The 17,666-nt window shown below is 36.2% G+C and overlaps 1 protein-coding gene across 2 annotated transcripts in view; it reads left to right on the forward strand.

Moving 5' to 3' along the window:
- The window catches only part of UGGT2 (UDP-glucose glycoprotein glucosyltransferase 2), a 75,703-nt gene that overhangs the window by 8,247 nt on the left and 49,790 nt on the right, over nucleotides 1-17,666 (forward strand). For both annotated transcript variants that reach the window (XM_053969466.1, XM_053969476.1), the window contains exons 3-9: nucleotides 1,820-1,950; nucleotides 3,062-3,174; nucleotides 5,830-6,004; nucleotides 8,521-8,617; nucleotides 9,690-9,771; nucleotides 11,818-11,918; nucleotides 14,849-14,948. In XM_053969466.1, the coding sequence (XP_053825441.1) occupies nucleotides 1,820-1,950; nucleotides 3,062-3,174; nucleotides 5,830-6,004; nucleotides 8,521-8,617; nucleotides 9,690-9,771; nucleotides 11,818-11,918; nucleotides 14,849-14,948 (799 nt within the window). The remainder of the gene's footprint in view (nucleotides 1-1,819; nucleotides 1,951-3,061; nucleotides 3,175-5,829; nucleotides 6,005-8,520; nucleotides 8,618-9,689; nucleotides 9,772-11,817; nucleotides 11,919-14,848; nucleotides 14,949-17,666) is intronic.

Here is a 17,666-nt window from a genome sequence, read left to right on the forward strand (position 1 = left end):
GGGCTCTGATCTAACCACCCCTTCAGTGAAAGAATTCTTCCTGATGTCCAACCTGAATGTCCCCTAGCACAGCTTGAGGCCATTTCCCCTTGTCCTGTTGGTACCTGGCAGGGAGAAGAGGCTGACCCTGACCTGACAACAGCCTCCTTTTAGATTGTTACAGAGAGTATTAAGCCTCCTCTTCTCCAGGCTAAACATCCCCAGCTCACTCATCTGCTCCTCACAGGACTTGTTCTTGAGAGCCTTGACCAGCTTTGTTGCTGTTTGGGTTCTGCTAGGCTATGTGTAGGTGTAGAGAGCATAGATAGGTTTTTCATCCATTGAATTTCATGTAAGACAGTAACAATTATATGTCATGGATTAACCCCAGCCAGCAACTAAGCAGCCCATCTCCACTCTCTGTCCTCCCCAGTAGTATGAGGAAGAGCATTAGGAAAAGGTAAAAACCTTTCCCTCAACCTCTGGGTTGAGGTAAAAACCATTTAATCATTGAAATAAATTGAAATATAATAATAATAACAACAGGAAAAAAAAGAGGAATAAAACTTCTCTCAAGTGATGCACAATACAATTGCTCATCACCCACTGGTGACCAGCCTGTCCCCAAGCAGAGGCTGACAACTCCCAGCCAGCTCCCCAGTTTATATACCAAGTGTGGCATTCCATGGTATGGAGGAGTCCTTTGGCCAGTTCAGGTTGGCTTCTCCTGGCCATGCTCCCTCCCAGCTACTTGTGCACCTCCATGCTGGGAGGGCATGGGAAACTGGGAAGTCCTTGACTCAGGGTAAGTGTTGCTGAGCTGCAGCTAAAACTTCAGTGTGTTATCCCATTATTCTCCTATCAAATCCAAAACACAGCACTCACTGTTCCAGCTACTAGGAAGAAAATTACCTCTACCCCTGCTGAAACCAGGACATCATATAGAATTCATTGGAAGGAGCTTTCTTGAAATGCAGATTATATACTTTTCTAATGTTAGTGTTTTTTTCTAATGAACTACAGCAAACTCAGCCTTTCTAAATAATGAGTCTTGAGGAGAAGGCAGAAAGAAGGTATTAGAGGCTTTAAGAGCAAAAGAAGATTTTTTTTTTTACATCCACAACAGGATTGTAAAGAAGAAAATGAGAGGCTAGAAGCTGCTTAGTTATGAAAATTGAGTATGCCTGTAGAATGGGAATTGAAGGTTAATTATTTCCAACCAATGTTCTGTATTACCACTTTTGTCATTCCTAGACACCATCCACCTACCTTCTTAATCAGAGTCCAAATTTTGGCCTTGAAAATACAAGATATACAGGGAGCAGGGAAGCTACTTCACATGTTGTATCCATTGTCATACTCTTGTTTAAGGAAGAAATAGAATATGTGAGAGTAGGCCAAAGAATGACACCTTTAGAAGATACTTATTTACGTAAGTTGCATGGTTGGAGTGTTTAAAAACTAAATGTGAGGAAATTATTTGTAAAACAATGCTCTATTCAGGCCTCTCCTTATTGGTTTTTTGAGAGATATTATTGAGTGGGTCTTTACATTTCTGAAAATAATTTCAATATGAACTAGTGCTGTTGAGCTCTCTTTTGTTGGTTTTTTTTTTTTTTTTTTTTTTTTTTTTTTTTTTTTTTTTTTTGTGTGTGTGTTATTAGACCTCTGGATTTGTATGAAAGGAAACAGCTATTAGTGGACAACACTGAAGACTTTTGAATGCCAAGCAGCACTGGCATTAATGGTTGCCTGTTATGTAGTGTAGGTAGATATGCCACATCATTTAGACCTAAATACTAAAAGTTTGTCTTTTCTTTTTTTTCTCTCTCTTTGACAGATTCAGAGTACTCGTATTACAATTTAATCTTGAAGAAAGCAGGACAATTTTTATCCAATTTGCAAATCAACCTCTTGAAGTTTGCACTTTCCATACGGGCTTATTCTCCAACTGTTCAGATGTTTCAGCAGGTGACAGTATTGCCTGATATATTTGGTACATGATTGAATGAGGTATTTTGGCTAAACAATGTTCATTGTTACAGTTCACCAAAATATATGCCAGTATTATTTGGAATCAAACATGATAAAAGTGATGCTTTATAAGGTGGTTATATTGACAAGAACAAGTAGTCATCTTCAATTGTATGGATACCATTCCCTTCAGGGTAGAATTCTTTTGAAATTGTTCGTTTTTGAAAACTTGGGTTGTGGGGATTTTTTTGCATTGCTTCAAATAATCCTGTGGGAATTCAGACATGTCCAGAGTAGGACATTTCCTGTAGCGTCAAGTAATTTATATTTGTTATTTAGTGGATTTCTCATCTTTCTCATTGTTTTAGTATTTGAAAAGTTGAACAATTAGAAAAACCTGCTTTATTAATGAAAAAGTGAGAGGACGTAAATTCACTGTGCCTCTAAACCTAAAATTGCTACTTCTCCTTTTAGCAATGCCACCTTTAGGGTCAAGTGAAAAGTCCACATTTCTGAAAGATAATAAGCTGTAATAAAGGTAGGGAGTTTTGCAGGTGTTCTCTGGTGGAATATCATAATGTGAGACTCATGTCTTTTTGTTTTTACCTTTCATCTGGTGAATCCAGACTCACTGACATGCAGTCACATGATTCCCACTTCATATTGGAATAGCTGAGTAGAGCTTTAAAAAAAAAAGGCAGGGGATGGGAAAGAGAGAGAATCAAAAATTGGCATTATTTGTTTGGAATTTATTGGTTTAGAAGTCTAGTCTTCGGATGTTAACATGATTGCTGATAGCAACCAAAGTTAAAAATATCTCAGAGTATAGTCTGTGATTTTAGCTTGTGGAGGAGATTTCTCTCCTGGCTTTACAGAGCAGAAATGTACCTTTCATTTTCTGGAGTGTGACTGCATTTAATAGACTACATCTCACAAAGGTTATAGGGTCTTAATATTTTAATTTTTTTCCCCCCCACATGTACCCAGTTTTGAACGGGCTTAATTAGAAACACAGCTTCATGGCAGCTGTTGAGTTATTTTAATCAAAGGGATGTGAGTTTAAGTGCAATCAAAGCATTCTGGTTGAGTATAATTGTTGAAATATTAGATTGCAGCTGATGAACCTCCACCAGAAGGCTGCAGTGCATTTGTGGTTATCCATGAGAAGCACACCTGTAAGACTAATGAAATAAAAAAGCTGCTGAAGAAGGCTTCTAAGAGGTAAATATAATGAACTGGTTTAAGAGGAAAAATAGATTACTAAAGAGCTTAATATTATTAGAGTTTATCAGTTATGAATCAAAGTAGAGTAGGTTTTAAAATAAAATCATAGACCTTTGGTGCTCTAATCATATGGACAATTATGTATTTTTTCCTTTATTTATTTTTATTTTTACATGGGATAGTCGGGTTTAAGTTACAGCGTACTTTCTATACAAATTTAGAGTTTCACATGTCTGACATAGGTCTGTCAGCAGGGTACTTTCTCTATAGTCAGTGTCACTGCAGTTAAGGTTCTCTGGGTTGCAAGGGCTTGGCTCAGGAGTAGAAGAGGAGTCTACCTCATAGAAAGGCATAACCTTTCCTCACCTCTTCCTGGATGCTAGAAGTCTCCTGACTTTAGGGATTGATAATTTCAAATCTCACTGGAAGAGAAAGAAGAAGCTGCAGCATTCTTTTTGTGTTGATTCATCATGTCAACCCAACATATTCAGGAAGTCTTAGGCTCTTTGGACTAAGGAGAGCCCAAATATTCTGCATGTCAAGGTTAAGGTTTTGCTTCATTCAGTCCTTTATGCAACAGCGACTGTGATTATGTCTTTTGCATTTTCAGCCATGTTGCAATGGACTGTGTGGGTCTAATTGGAAGTGTTTTGTGTGGAGGTGCAATAGCTCCAGAGCTCAAGGGCTCTGGGCATGTCAAAGAACACATGGTTAAATAGTTGGTATTGCTTATCTTGCTAACTGTCCAAAACACAACACTAAGGTTTCTGGGGCTGTTTCTGTGAAGAGCAGAACCATTAATAGAAATCACATTTTGCTCAAAACAATCATTGCCTTACATTTGTCAGTACATGTTTGGTGTCTTCTATCCCATTGCTTCTGCATCCTATCCTGGGTACCATCTAGACAAGCATATAGTTGCCTGTACTACCCTAGTAACTGATTAACAAGTGCTGAACTCCACATCTCTGTAATTTTTTTATCTTTTTCTTTTTATCTGCCCAACTGTTCTTCCTTGTCTTTCAGACAGCCTTCTTATGAGCATCTCTTATGGCAGGAAACTAATTACCTTTCAGTTCTAAGAGCAGGAGAATCAATTCCTTGTCACTACTATTCAGTGTTGAAGAAAAACAAAGAACAGAGGCTTATCTTGGATTTACAAGGGCTGAACGCTTTAATTCTCAACCCAAGGTCATTAGAGGAGCTCTGTGCAGTGTTATTTCATTACAGCAGTTAATATTTTCATGAAGCATGTTCATTGTTATATGAGACTGTCACTATTCAAGTCATGGCAGCACTCAGTAACCACCTTCGTTGGTTGGTTGAAGTAGACTGGATAAAGTTAGAAGAAGAGAAGCTCACTTGGTTGAGGTTTTCCACTCTCTCCATGAAAGTGGCAGCTCTTTGTCTCTGGTTATGAGAAGGAAGCTGCACATGTCACATCCTGCACATATGCTTTTACTGGGGCAAATCTGGATCAATTCTTCCACAGAGCTTTCTCATTCAAGAATTGTTTCAAGACTCCTGGTCTGTTTGTCCTGTGATAGCAGTGGGACAGCTTGCTTGATATTTCTCTGACACCCAGCTACCTGCACCCAAGTTAATTCTTAAACTGGGCCCCTCCTTTTATTTCTGCCTTACAAATGAGGTCCTTAATTGCATACCTACCAAACTTACATAGGACATTGATATTAAAACCCTGAGTAACCTCATACAAATTACTCCTGGTTGAAGTGAGGGTTTGCAGCACATTACCTCCAAAGGTTACCTTTGCAGTGTAAATTACTTTACGTTTTTTTACACTGAATATGTTCCAAAGATCTGCATCACAGAAACTATGGTGCTCTGCTCACACCTTTCGAGTATGGCTCTTCAGTGAGTGTCTATCACACACAGTTCTGTACTGTGTGTTGAATTACAGTTTCCTAGCTTGTCTTGGGCGTGCTTGGAGACAGTTTACTGGTCTTTTGATTGTCAGTGCAAAGGCAGCTTTGAAAAAGTGTGCTCATCAATAATTAGTACCTTGAGTGTATTACTCAATCATATCCCCTGTTACTTCTCCATCTTTCCCAGGTTTTATTCAAAATATGTCTTTATTCTTCTAAGAAATCATTGCAACGTAATTTTCTAGTCCTGGTTTTCAACTAGGAGGGTAGGTAGGCAGTCAAAATTTGCTAAATTAACAGAGCCTGATGGTTTCAAAATAGTATAACCCCAGTTAGTTTCCAGGTGTGTTGGCAGCTTTCTCAAACTTCACACAATCTCCGTGTGCTACTCTGTTACTCACTGATTGCTCTGTGCATCTCTGATAATGTTCTGTGTCATTCAAATTAAAAGCTTCAAGCTGTTACTGATGCACAAAATCTTCAAGTGCTATGCTTTTCATATGCTGTGTGTTGTGATTTGATAAAATATTTCAATTATTTATAGCTGATGCTGATTTTTCAGTTTCCTGTACTTTAATTTGTGAACTTGTTGTTCTGGGTTTGTTTGTGAGCAATCATGATTATTTTGTAATGATTTTAACATGGCTTGTATACTTTTAGCATATAAACACTTACTAGTTTTTTTACATTATGAAGTAGAAAAAGTGCTACTGTTTTAATTAATTTTCTGACTTCATAATATCACCATTATTTGTTTTAAAACCAGACCCAGGCCGTATCTTTTTAAGGGAGACCATAAATTCCCAACTCTCAAAGAGGATGGCCCAGTGGTTATTCTATATGCAGAAGTGGGTACGAAAGACTTTGTCAAATTCCACAAGATTTTATCTGAGAAGGCACAAAAGGAGGAAATTGTTTATGTTCTCCGGCATTATGTTCAGGTATGCAATTCAAATCATTGAATTGTTTCAGTAAACTGTTAGCATTCTGTGTTTGCTTTGCTTGCTTTTTAACAGAACACTTTTTGTACATTTATTTTTGTGTTTGCCTAAATTACATGTAATACATTTTCTAATATTAAAACTCTAGGTAAGTAACTCACCAAATACAAACTATGAAGCCAGGAAAGCATGGTAATGTTACCAGTCCTGCGTGCAAACACTGATTGCATTACTAATCTTGAAATCCCTTTTTTTGGTTTTATGTCTGGGTTTTTTACAGTGTCAGATCTCGGGTGAATCTTTGTGCAGCAGACTGAACATATTAGTAACATATTAGAATTAGAAAAATGGAAAGTAGAATAGAGAATCAAATTGAGAAATTACCAATTATATTTTTTACATAATCTCATGTTCCTTGAGATACAGCACCATGGGCTATCACAGCCAGTATCATTGACCAGTTTTAAAATGTTAGTGTTCCATAGTGTCACTATTTGAAACATAATGTTTCTGAATTATTTTCTTAACTTACTCTTCTCCCCGAAACAAAACAAGAAAAATACCAGTACATGGAACTATATTGTCCCCAGTTTTGATTATTGGAAGGCTGTGTCGGTGTGTTGTTTCTCCCGGCTCCGGGCAGCTCCGGTGCCTTTTGGCACTGCCTCCTTCCGGAGCTTGGGTTCGCCGCTCGTTCCCACGTGCCGCTGCCGCGGTGTGCCGACTGGGGCTTGTTGGGTTCTGTTGCTTGCGCGAGGGCCTGAGGCGAAGAGGGAAGGAATGTCCAAATCACCCACGAGGGAGGTGGGAAGGTTTTATTGGCCGTGGAGAGCTGTGGCGGAGGGGCCGTGACCCGCGCTTCCAGCGCCCGCGTGGGGGAAATGGTGGCCGGGACCCGGGAGGGGCGGGGAGGGCAGGCGCCGTGGTGATGAGGTAGACCACAGCGACCAACGAGAACGCGGCAGGGGCGGACACGGGGCTCTGGGGCGAATGGGATTGCGGGATCGGGGTGACAGACACAGAACTCCCAGGACGGGACAGGGGAGTGGTCACAGGAGTGACAGGGGGACGCCCCAATGGCAGGCAGCCCGGAGCAAGCCACCACAGGGAGAGGGAAACACGGGGGGTGCACGGGGGTACACAGGACTCGGTTAGCTAACATAGATTAGAACCCCTAATCTAAACCCAAACCTGGGATGCAACAGAAGGCTTTTGTGATTTATATTCAAAGTACAGCTCTTAAATAGTGTGACTAATCTGAGAATAATCTGGTGGAGTGAGAGGTTGCTGTGATTTATGTAGACCAGGAATTTCAGCGAGATATGTAGTTTGCAGATGACTTGGAGTTGTTTGCTCACAGTAATGAAATAGAGAATTTGAGGAAACCAGTCTTGAATTCAAAGTTGTATGGGGTTTAGTTTTTATTGAACTTTGTTCTTTTATGCTTTTATTTCAATTAAATGCCTACTTGCATATTAAATGTCTCATTGCTCTGCCTGTCTTATGCATCATGGTCTCCCCAAATGTGTGTTGTCTTCTTGCCTGCACCTTTTCTCTCTTCAGACCTCTCTTCCCTTTTCTTCCTTCCTCACAACCTCCATTTTTGTTCTTTGGTACATACTGGGATGGATTCTCCCTCCTTTTTTATATTAAATACCAGAAGAGGGAACATTGATTAACAGAAGAGGTACGATCTTTCTGCTATCTCTTTCTTTTTTTAGCCAGTATCACTGAGACTACTTATGGAGTGCTCTGTTCTCCCTCTGTCTTGAGTTTTGCTTGGAGGGTGGATAGAGAAGCCTCCCAGTCCTGCTGGGTTTTCACTCAGTACAGAATGGTTCTTAGAAATTGCAAGCTAAAGCTCAAAAGGCTTTCAAGAAATTGCCACTTTGCATGTGCAAATTGCATTTTGGAAAGGGGATTTGCATACATTTGGGTCAAATTAGGACATATATTTTGAAATAAGTATGTTTTGTGTAATTACACTATTGAATGTCAAACTTCCACTCCAAAGTTACAAGTAGCTGTTGTTTGTTTTTAATAAGTGGCAACCTGTTTTTCGCAGTGATACTTTAATACATTTTATTAATACTCCTTGCAGAAAGTGATTAATTGTTTTATCAAACTTTTTTAAAGAGTAAGTGTGATGCAAAAATAGTATTTCCTCTTAACATCCTGGAAATCTGTCAACATTACAAAGAAATGAGTATTAGTTGAAAATGTGAATTGTGAGACATCAATAATTGTGTAGGGTGCTATAAGGTGTGCGTGTGAAGATTACAATTTTGACCAGCCTTTCTGTGATGTGCAGGAGATTAAGGACATTGTCACCTTCTTTTACATGCCTTCTCAGTGGACTGCCAATATGCCTTGCACTTTGAATTGAAAGATAAATTTAAGTAATGACTTAAATGTCATAACATTTTAAAGTTACAGTATTAGATATTGTTAATCTCCTTTAAGTACATTTTGTAATTAATGTTTTTTTCTTCTGTTAAAATAATATCATCAAGCAGAAACCAAATTCCAGGAAAATGTATTTATCTGGATATGGTGTGGAACTTGCAATAAAGAGTACAGAATATAAAGCAGTAGATGACACGCAGGTTAAAGGTATGTGGCTTTTTTAATTGATTTGGTATCTTACTGGAGAAACACTGGAGAAACTATTGAAATGCATTAAAATCTTCAATTTATCAAATATTTAGTCATTAATGTTTTGAAGGTTATATTTAATTTCTGTCTACAGAAGAAAATCTCAGGTATTAAGAACTAAGAAATCAAAATACACAAGAACATTTGTAAAGATCTGTTCTTTAAATTGATACAGTAAATTTTCTAACTTCTAATTGCTGTTTTCTGTGGCTCTTCAAAACAATCTGGTCTTCTTCCTCTCAGTAATTTTAAGATTGTTTACCTTTGTACTTCAGTTACTTTACAATTGTTGGCATTGCTCATACTCTAGTGGCTACAGTATCTGCACATTAGTGTTTCAAGGCTAGGGTTTGTTTTTTTTCTGATTTTCTGTGGAAATACTTTCACAGTCTTCTGTAGAAAAGATGTGATGTACTATAGAATTTGGACTGGTGCACATTACGATGTATTGAAATAAGACATTTACTATAGAAAGTGGTAACTACAGCATAGGGACACAGAGAAATTACTTTGCAGGGCCATTCACAAGATAAAAATAAAGTTAACCCTCTTTTGTAAGGCTAAAGTTTAATGAACTTTGAGTCATGTAAAAAAATAGTTTAGTTTTTTAAAAGGGGAAAAAGCTGATCTACTATTTTCATCAAATGCCAGTTGGAGATTCAAGTGCTTTAAGGTCATCAGGCTTTTCAAGTGTAAATTTGGTAGTAGTTGACTGATGAGAGTTATACTATATCATTTAATCAAACTGAGAAATGGCTGTTTTGTGAACTGTTACAGCACACCTGTGTAATTTTATATAAAAAATGTTATCACTGAATGAATTATATTAAAAACTAATTTTAATGTTGCAAAGTTCTGTAGAGTAATTAATTTGGATGCCAAAATATGTCAGTATAAATTTAATTGAAACTACCTCTGGGAATGACAACTTTGTGATTTTATGTTTCTATTAACTGTTTTATAATTCATAAAAACATAATACTACAATAACTTTCTTGGCTTATATTGTCTACATGTGTTATGTATTCAGGAGCAAATGAGACAAAAGAAGAGGATGATGAGGAAGAGGAGGAGGAAAGTGATGTCCAAGGGTTTCTCTTTGGCAAATTAAAGTGAGTTGATATAAGTTATAATTAAACTTATACATTTGTTTCTGGAACCTCAACCAGTTGGGTTTTTTTTAACAGAAGAATTGAGATTTATGTTGGAAATTACTTCATTTGGTGGAAATTTTTATGTTTTATTTTTTATGTCTTCTGCACATAAAGATGCAATGGTTGTTTATTCTGTTAATCCCAATGCATTGCTTTTTGTTTTCTAATTATCTTAGAATGTATAAAGTAACTTTTACTTTTAAAAGTATCTGCCTGGGTAACACTAACAAAACATAGAACATTGTGATTTCACCTTTTTTAGATAATTAGAATCAAAATGTTGGTTTTCAAAATAGAAGAGTAGCAGAAGAAATCCAAATATATGTGCTGTATCTCCCTAAGGTGTTTTTAAGGTGGATAGTAATGGATTTCATAGAGTTAAGGGGCGATATTTCTAGGAAGATGGGCTTATTATAGATACCATCTCATTTTGGAGTTTGTGAGTTTATATTCTCTTCCAGCAGGAACTCTTATGTCCAAGCTGCAATCTGTTAAATGAAATTGAATGTTACCCTACTGAGCACTCCTTCCAGTCCTCGGTTGGTGGATTCATTTTGTGGTATCAGTCATCCAAAGTCCTTCCCTTTTCCTGTAACAGATCCATGTAGTGTATCATAAATTTTTTTCATCAGCAAAATACCTCGAGATTGTGGGTCTTCTCTAGATGTCATTCTCTCATTATTTAAAACAAAAAGTAAACTTGTTTGTAAATATTGTCACTAAACTGTAAATCTCAGAGTTCAGAGCTGCTAATTCTGTCTAAATTCTTGAGATCCCATCCCCTCCCTTCCTGCTTTTTTGTTCTTAAACACATTGAGGTAGAAGTGCACTCAGGTCTTGAGGCTTCCCTGTTGTTTCACCTATGTGTTTGAGATTCTGCACAGCAGGTAATACCAAATGCTTATGCCATATCTTTATCTGAGCTTTTTTTCTTCTTGTATTTTGCTAGATTTAGCTATACTTAGTCTCTTGATTCTCCACTGTGACTGATTTGTGAAGCTGTCATATAATTGTATCTTTTTGACATTGTTTCTAGATTCATTTGGTTTTTTTCTCTTCTCCTTTTCATACAGGAGGTGAAATAGATGTTTCAGTAGTCTGTAAATTGTCCTCCAGTTACAGCCATGTCAAAAGTTTTACTTTTGTCAGCTGTGAAATAGTTATGAATGTAAGCACAAGACATAAAATGTTCAGAAATTTAATGGAGTTTTTTTTCAAGCATATTTATAGCAGGCTGAAATATTTGTCCTCAAAACTTCTTTACCTACCTATTATGTTTTCAAAACAAATAGCTAAGCTTTTGTGTACCATGTTCTTTAGCTCTGACAGATGATTTGTGTGCTCAGTAGATTGATTTTGTCAGTGCTGTCAATTTATAAAACATGTTCTCAACATTGTATTGCCTGTACCTCTTGTAGCTAATGCCACAAAGAGTGCATTCATTTACAGTCAATATATAAGACAGTTGATGTACAGTTAGTTATACATCATGCTATAGTAAGCTGAATAAACAGTTACCTGTGTGGTGTGTTAGTAGTGTCCAAACTTTGACTTCATTTATTCCATCTAAATTTATGTGGCAGGTTTTGAGACAGATCACTACAAAATAAGTGAATTCCTGGTATTTAGTAAGACTTTCCTTATAGAGAGAGTTGTCAAGCATTGGGACAGGCTGGCCAGGAAAGTGGTTGACTTGCCATGCCTGGGTACATGTGGCCCTTAGGGACATGGTTTAGTGGTGTACTTGACAGTGCTGGCCTAATGGTTGGACTTAAGAACCTTCAAGTTCCTTTCTGACCTAAATGATTCTGTTTAAGTGGGGTTTAGCCCTTAGAAATCATCTTTTCTCATCCAAAATTCATATTTTTCTTTCAATAATAAATTCAAGTTCATTCTTGGTTGTTACCCTAAGAATACAATATTAGCTGTGAGCAGTACTGTGGATAAGAGCAGACACTGATGGTTGTAATTGATTCTTTTTTGTAATAAAATGTTTTATTGTAGACGGATGCATCCTGATCTGAAAAACAATCTGATAGAGTTTAAAAAACATCTAATTGAAACTACTAACAACATGGAACCACTGAAGGTTTGGGAGATGCAGGGTATGTATTGCATTTTATTTTTAATTAACACAATACTCTACTTAATATTCCTTTTGTTATTTTAATTATGATAAAAGTTTCTTTTAAAAGAAGAGACATAATTTCATAGAAAGGCCTTAATACGTCAAGTATTTAAAAGGCATGTGCTGATACCTTGTATTGTATGCTAGAAATTAAAGGAACGTTGAAGTAATTTTATAAGATGGAGGGATAATTTGCCTGTTTTTCTGCCTGGTATGTCATCTCAGGTATTAAAACTTGTTTTAGATAGTTTTTTTAGAGGTCAGGCAAAAGATATAATTTTGACATGACTGCTGGGTTGGGATGAAATACATGTTAGGACAGCTTGCTTCCTTTAATTTATAAATTTTATCAATGTACTGCACTTCACATTGATGCATTTTTTAATATAATACCAAGTGGAAGAACATGCTTTTGAAAACTTTCACGTAGAAAAGGAAAACAAATACGTTGATTGCTGAAGCTTGTGTGCTAAAGCTTGTGACTTGCAGGACATTCTGTAGCTTGAATTAAATATAAATCTCTCATAAAATGTCACAACATTTAAGTTTACGCAAGTAAATTTCCCCCCTTACATTCTTCAGCTTTAGAGGATAACCTGATCAAAATTAGTTTGCCTATATATTAGTGCAGTGAAGGAGACTGAGCAATCATCTGAGCTTCAGTTTCTTTTGGGACCTTGATGTTACAGAGCTTGCTAGTGATGTCCAGTCTGGTATTAGCTGTGTGACATAATTGTAGTTCACTTGTAGTCTTTTATCATTGAAGTTCAATTGCAGGATTTATCTTTGTCCAAAATTAAAAACAATTGAAAAATATTGCTTTAAAGTTCTCTTGAGAAATCTACTTTGAAAAAAAAAATAAAGAAAATAATGGGTTGGACTATTTTTCTTTTTGTGTGTGATTGAATGCCACTTGGCTGATAGTCAAACTGAAGCAGCCATGAAACTTCAATCCCTTTAATGTCTACCTTCAAAAGACAGTACAAGGTCTCTGTTAGTGGTGCTCTTTTCTGTGGTGTTATGGCTACATATATAAAAAAGGAAACTGGTGCTGCTCCCCAAAGAACTAGTTCTTAGTGTCGAAAGTAGTTAAGTGTTGAGGTGCTGTTAATTTATGTCAGGAAGACTTGTAGTGGCTTATGGTGCAGGATCTTCAGTCTTCAGCCTCCACATTTTTGGTGCAGTTGATTTGATACCCAGACTGCTGACATGACAGAGTGCTTTCTCTAGTTCATTCTTAATGACTAATTATAGTGGCTGAATTAATGGCTCAGCTTCTCTCTGATTTCCTTTAATTAGCTTCAAAGTAAAAATCTAGCTAAATTTAAGCAAAACTACTTCAGCTATAGGGCATACTTCTATTTATAAATGAACCTAAACACCATTCAAGAGTTGTCTTTCAAGAGCTTTTATATTTTAGGTAAGTAATTTGTAAGTACTTTTTCCTCAAGGTGCCTTACACTGTGCTCTCAGCTGTGTTAGGGTGCTGCAAGGGGAGGTCTGTAAGTGACAGCCCTGACCAGAGATAACCAAGGAGGTACAAAGATGTCAGTTGACATCAGTGGTATTTGATTGTGTGTATCCTAGCTGGTCAGCATAACATGGAAATTATTAACAGTTTATGAAGGGTTTTAGGTGTATGACCCAAGTTCACAGCTTCCTCACTATCTGTAGTAACAGCAGCAGCTGGGTGTTTTTGCTTCAACAGATCACAACTTATATGCTGTTGAAAGGATCCTGAAACCTACTTTTAAGAGTGATTTCTTTTCTTGTTAAAAGTATTAAAAAATAGAAGTTAACATTCCATTTCTCACTCACCTATTTTTTTTTCAGCCAATAAGTACCTTATCAGGCTAAACTAGGAATGTCCTATTCACTTTGATTCAGCCTTCCATTTTTTTAAATCTTAATTGCTTCAAGAAGATGGCGCAAACTTTTACTAGGCAGCATCCGCTACATCTTTCTAGCCAGCACTTTTTACTATATGTGGCATCAGCTTTCCTCAAAGTTAATAACCTGAGGCTTTCAGTTTTTGTTTAAACATCTTGACTAGAAAACTCTGAGGAAAAGCCATCACTGCACGAGTTAATTATGCAGATGTATACAAGGTATATGGAAGCATCTAGTATAGTACTGTGTTACCTCATTGATTCCAAAATTGGATTTGTCCTAGCCTTACATGTCAAAATTTGTCATGTTCAAGTTAGACTCCAGGGATAGCTGACTGAATTCCATCATTGTTTATTCGGTGGATAGACAGATTAATTTGAAACTGTCCTGTTATCTGAAAATGTACTTTGTTCCGAAAATGAGATCCCTTTAAAAATGTGCTGTTTATGAGAACTGAAATTTTAGGGTAGTTTGACTTTCCATTTGTGAGTCACGATTTTCTATGTAAAGTTGCTGCTCCTTTTGAAAATTGTTCAATTCATATGTTCTATGCAGCTTTCTACATTAAATATATTTGTCATCTGAAAAACTTGTGAAGTCCTGGATCTGGAAAGGTCTTGCCCTTTCCTGCAGTTATGGGTGTCTGTGGATTGGTGTGTGTCTAGGTTTGAGTGTGGTACTACCCTTTTGATGATGGCATAATACCTCGTGATGAACGGTCTGGATTTTTTTGAAGTGTTTCTGTAAATTTAGAAATTACATATACAATATGTATGTTCAAGAAAGTCAAGCAGAATTCTGTAGAAAAGCCTGAATTTAGTATTTCCAACTTCAATATGACCAGTTTTTCAACCTTAATAATGTAACTTTCATAACTGTTGAATCAATGACTGAAACATAAAATATATAAATAGTGAGAATGTGTATATGGAACAGTTTTCTGACTGTAGGCAGTAATGATTGAGTGGTATTTCCAGTGATTTTTTTTTTTAATTTATTTTTCTTCCCTCATCCTAGATCTTAGTTTTCAAGCAGCTACTCGAATTATGTCTACCCCTATTTATGATGCCTTAAAGATAATGAAAGACATCGCTCAGAACTTCCCAATAAGAGCCAGGTATGATATTTAAGCTTTTTTTTTTTTTTCCCAAACACTATTTTTATGTTTGCATTTGCCTGTAATGACAGTAGTACAGATTTATATCCAAATCCTGCAGTAAGATACTCATGTTTGACAGCTTGCTAGATGGATTCCAGGCAATTTCATTGAGTGGAAGATAACTCTAGGGAGAGCTCATGGTCAGTCTCTTAAATGTTTCCTGTCTGATGCAGGAGATGCCATGAGGACACGGTAATTACTTCAGGCACTTAGTCCTCATGGATTTCACTGGACTGATATTTTCCCAGCTGAAAACTTCTGTTGAATTAGTAGCAGAACTAGTCACAGTGGGAAGAGGCAAAATACCATTAATAAATTTTGTAGGGATCTATACACTTTAGTTCTAAGCTCAGTGTTGCTGTTGAGATTGGGCCCTGGCTGTTGTATGGTAGTATTCTTACTGGGGAAGATGTGTCTTCCATAACAGATTACTTAATAAAAGATCAAGATAAATATTAAATAAATGGACATGTCCCAATTTTAGCTATCTGAATATGAAAAATTGTTCTAACTGTAAGCCAGTAGTATTGTAATTGAGAAATGCTTTTCTTCATACTTATTAAGTTCTTCATGTAATCCTATCAGCAGTATTTGCTTGAATTACTGAATTAAATGTAATGCTAAATAGGGTTCTTAACTCAGCGTGCTTTCACATTTTGCCACTCTTGTTTAATTATCACAGTATTTCATTGTCACCCCTGATTGTCTGTTGGAGAAAATCTACACCATAATGGAAAAACTACTGTTGTAACATCTTGTGTCAAGGAAGAAAAATGCCTTTTAAAATGCCTGAAGCATACTTATTATGAAATAGTATGGTCTAAGTTTGCACTTAGATTAGCAATCAGAAAATTCAGCTTTCCAGTAGGAGATAGTGGAAGTATACATAATGTCAAACTTCAAGTCCAGTTCTGTTCTTTAAAGGACAGGAAAAAGTCATTTTGAAGTGTGCCAGGTGACATTTAAATCATGGATTTTACAAGTCATTAAATCGTTACATTCCACTCCAACTCCCATTGTGTGTTTGTGGCATTAGAGAGCTCAATTTACCTACTCTTCAAGTATTTTCTGGGTAAAAGTATAAGAAGACTTTAAAATTATTAAAAGGGGAATCGCTCTTTCTGTCCTGCATGAATTATTCTAACATGCTAATCTAGCATGTTATTTTTAACATGAGAGATTATAAATATTCAAATAATTTAAATTTGGTAGGTCTACATTGACAACTTAAAGGAGCACTGTGTAAAAATAGTGCACAGACTAAACTTCATTAATAATCTAATCATGCTTAACCTGATGAATCAAAATACTAGTTTGGAAAAAAAACTAGAATAAACAGGAAATGAAGAGATATTGCTTAGTCACTTTAGATAAATAGCCAATCATTATAATAACAGTATTTTTAAATTGTGTAAGTTTCAGACAGTTTTTATATGAAAACAACCATTTTCATTACACAAAATTTGGTTTAAAAAGGCTGTATGCAAATTCTAGAACTGTAGTTTTGAAAATAAAATACTGCATGTTTCTTAAAAATGGGATTCTTTAGACCTTAAAAAAATAAATATACCACTCCTCTGAAATTTTCTTTCACTTTCTAATGTACCACCTGTATTTTTGTCTCAGTATTTCCAGTTGAAAAGGTTAGTCTGAGGTAGATTTTACAAAATGTCATCAGATGCAGACAATGTACCAGATGATATATGTCATGGCAACATTTTGATAATTCATTTTATAAGGTATTTTTCATCTTTTATTTATTATATACTTGTCATATTATTGCATTCTCAAAGAGCAGATAATTAAGTATTATAATGCTCTGTTACTTGCTATTTTTTAATCATTCACAAATGTTAACATTATGATCCTGTGAAAGGCTCCTTTTTTCCTCTCAACATTCAGTACTACATGACTACATGTTCTTCCAGGTAAGAATAAAGATGCATAAAATTATAGAGAATATTTCAGCCTTAAGGTCATTCAAGAACTTACCTACATCACATAGAAAGATAAATAGTATCCATTTACTTTCAGCCAGTGAAGTGTTTCTCTTTAGTTAGAGTCTTGCACTTGACGATTACAAAAGCATCGGTAAAAATTTTGTGATGCGCTGAAGAAATTGAACAAATGACAGAACTGAAAACAAACAGATGTCTTTCACAGGTATGCTTGTTACCTCAGGTTGCTAGGGTGTCCTTTTCAAGGATCAACCATCACACTTTCTCCATAAAATTATGCTAGAATCCTGCATTGTCAACTGCCATGCATGAACAAGGAGCTATTTAATGATTCCTTGGATTGCTTTCTATTACTAGAACAGCTATCAGTATTAGACAGCTATCAGTAAAGCGTACCTTTTGCTGATGGGTATTTTACTTCCTTGCTAATGTTGGACCACCTTTGTATTTTCCTTTCCATCTTTTTATTATGTTCATATTTTTGTTTTATTTTTCTGCCTAACTAGTCACATTAGAAGCCATTTGGAAATACACAGGTTGTCCTTTTTATCTGTGCATTTTTTTATCAACTGAGTGTGCTTTTGAGAGTTACAGGCCCTACTATTTCTGTTGAGTTCAACATAATAAAATTCAGGTTTTAAAAATTTTTTTTGAAATTTTTTACTTCAGAACTCTCTAATACCAAGCTTGGAAAAAATACTGTTTGCTCCTACAGTAT

The sequence above is a fragment of the Vidua macroura genome, chromosome 2 (genome assembly GCF_024509145.1).
Source record: "Vidua macroura isolate BioBank_ID:100142 chromosome 2, ASM2450914v1, whole genome shotgun sequence".
Classification (NCBI taxonomy): domain Eukaryota; kingdom Metazoa; phylum Chordata; class Aves; order Passeriformes; family Viduidae; genus Vidua; species Vidua macroura.